General features: G+C 46.1%; 1 protein-coding gene across 1 annotated transcript; it reads left to right on the top strand.

Annotated features, from left to right (window-relative positions):
* The first annotated feature begins 894 nt into the window (after nt 1-894).
* LOC115275048 (olfactory receptor 10H3-like) lies at nt 895-1,845 on the top strand. The gene has a single exon (XM_029918637.1). The coding sequence runs from the start codon at nt 895-897 to the stop codon at nt 1,843-1,845; it is 951 nt and encodes a 316-aa protein (XP_029774497.1).
* Nucleotides 1,846-2,056: the final 211 nt, after the last annotated feature.

The raw sequence follows: 2,056 nt of genomic DNA, 5'->3' as shown, positions 1-2,056 counted from the left end.
TTTACGTCTTGTAATAGAGTATTTGTTCCTGTTGGTGAGCCAATACAGCTACGTTATTATTAACTAGAGCCCTAGGACACATCAGGGTTCCTATCTGTGTCCCAATTTCTATGGATTCTTCATTCCTTCTATTTTTCTAGAGAGAAGAGAGAACACATACTGGGGGAGGGGCAGAACGAGAGAGAGTATGTTAAGCAGACTCACCACTCAGCACTGAGCCCAACATGGGGCTTATCTCACAACCATGAGATCATGACCTGAGCAAAAAAGTCAAGAGTCGAATCATTAACCAACTGATTCTCCAGGTGCCCCGATGAATGTATCCATAACTTTATATGTTCAGAGAATCTAGTGTTAATTTCTAATATGGTAAAAATGGAGAGTTATACTGCATCCAAATAAGACTTCATCAGAGTCTCAGATTTTCCTGAGTGTAAAGAAATCACCAGACCACAATGCTGGAGAGCTGTTTTTAAGTTCGTGTCATTATTGGAATGTTATCTTAGTTCTACTTAAAGTTTATACTTGGAATGATTACTGCTGTAGTAATTCTGTGAGAAATACTGAGTGTTGCGAGCTGATTTAGTCTTTTGCAGACTGTGTTCTCTATTGCTGTGTTATGTTATGTGTTCGTTCTTTTCCTTTTTCTGGGTGAACAAGCATGTGTCTACCTTCCATGCCTTCTATCTTTTTCTTACTTCATAGCACTGCTCATGACTTTCAGTTCTATGCTGAAGGACAGCAGAACCAGTGAGTATCCTTGTCATTTCCCAATCTTAACATACTGCGTCTATCATTTCCCCATTTCATATATTGTCTGGGGTGTATTGTACAGATTCAAGATCTTCATGTGGGTACCTTCATTGCCTTTCCATCATACCAGATGCTGCACCCATGACTGGTCAGAACTATACCATGGTTTCTGAATTCATCCTCGTGGGATTCTCCAACTTCCCAAGGCATCTCCTCCCCGCCTTCTTCCTGCTGTACCTGCTCATGTACCTGTTCACACTGCTGGGCAACCTCCTCATCATGGCCACCGTGTGGAGCGAGCGCCGCCTGCACACGCCCATGTACCTCTTCCTGTGTGCCCTGTCCACCTCCGAGATCCTGTTCACTGTTGTCATCACCCCTCGCATGCTGGTTGACATACTCTCCACCCATCACACCATCACCTGGGCAGCCTGTGCCAGCCAGATGTTCTTCTCCTTCACGTTTGGCTTCACACACTCCTTCCTGCTCATGATCATGGGCTACGACCGCTACGTGGCCATCTGCCACCCCCTGCGCTACCACGTGCTCATGAGCAACCGTGGCTGTGCCCGCCTTATATCCTGGTCCTGGGCTGGTGGCTCAATCATAGGGATGATGTCGACCCTGACAGTTTTTCACCTCACCTTCTGTGGGTCTAATGTGATCCACCATTTTCTATGCCATGTGTTTTCCCTCCTGAAATTGGCCTGTGGGAAGGAGACAGCCTCCGTCAGCCTGGGTGTGATCCTGGTGTATGTCTCAGCTCTGATGGGCTGTTTATTCCTCATCGTCCTCTCCTATGTCTTCATCGTGGCTGCCATATTGAGGATCCCCTCTGCTGAGGGCAGGCACAAGACCTTCTCCACGTGTGTGTCCCACCTCACTGTGGTCATTGTGCACTACAGTTTTGCCTCCATTATCTACCTCAAACCCAAGGGCCCCCATTCTATGGACAGTAACACACTGATGGCCACCATCTATATAGTCTTCACCCCCTTTCTCAGCCCCATCATTTTCAGCCTCAGGAATAAGGAGCTCAAGAATGCCATAAAGAAAAGCTTCCAGAGAAAATGCAGTCCCTTAAGCTCTTGACGGCCTATTTGGTGGTGAGGAAATATCACAGTAGGGCTGGGGATATAAAGGTCCATCTCCATAAGACTGCTATAGGGATTCAATATAAGAAGATACTGAGTATCGTTGGATGCATCTATGGGTGTTGGGTATTTGCTAGGTATTTATTTTTTCCAAACTGTTTGCACCGCTCTTGCATAGGTTCTAACAATCATGATCTCTTGTTTCTGAC

This window comes from Suricata suricatta, chromosome 12 (genome assembly GCF_006229205.1).
Source record: "Suricata suricatta isolate VVHF042 chromosome 12, meerkat_22Aug2017_6uvM2_HiC, whole genome shotgun sequence".
NCBI lineage: Eukaryota > Metazoa > Chordata > Mammalia > Carnivora > Herpestidae > Suricata > Suricata suricatta.
This window is presented reverse-complemented; position numbering and strand designations above follow the sequence as displayed.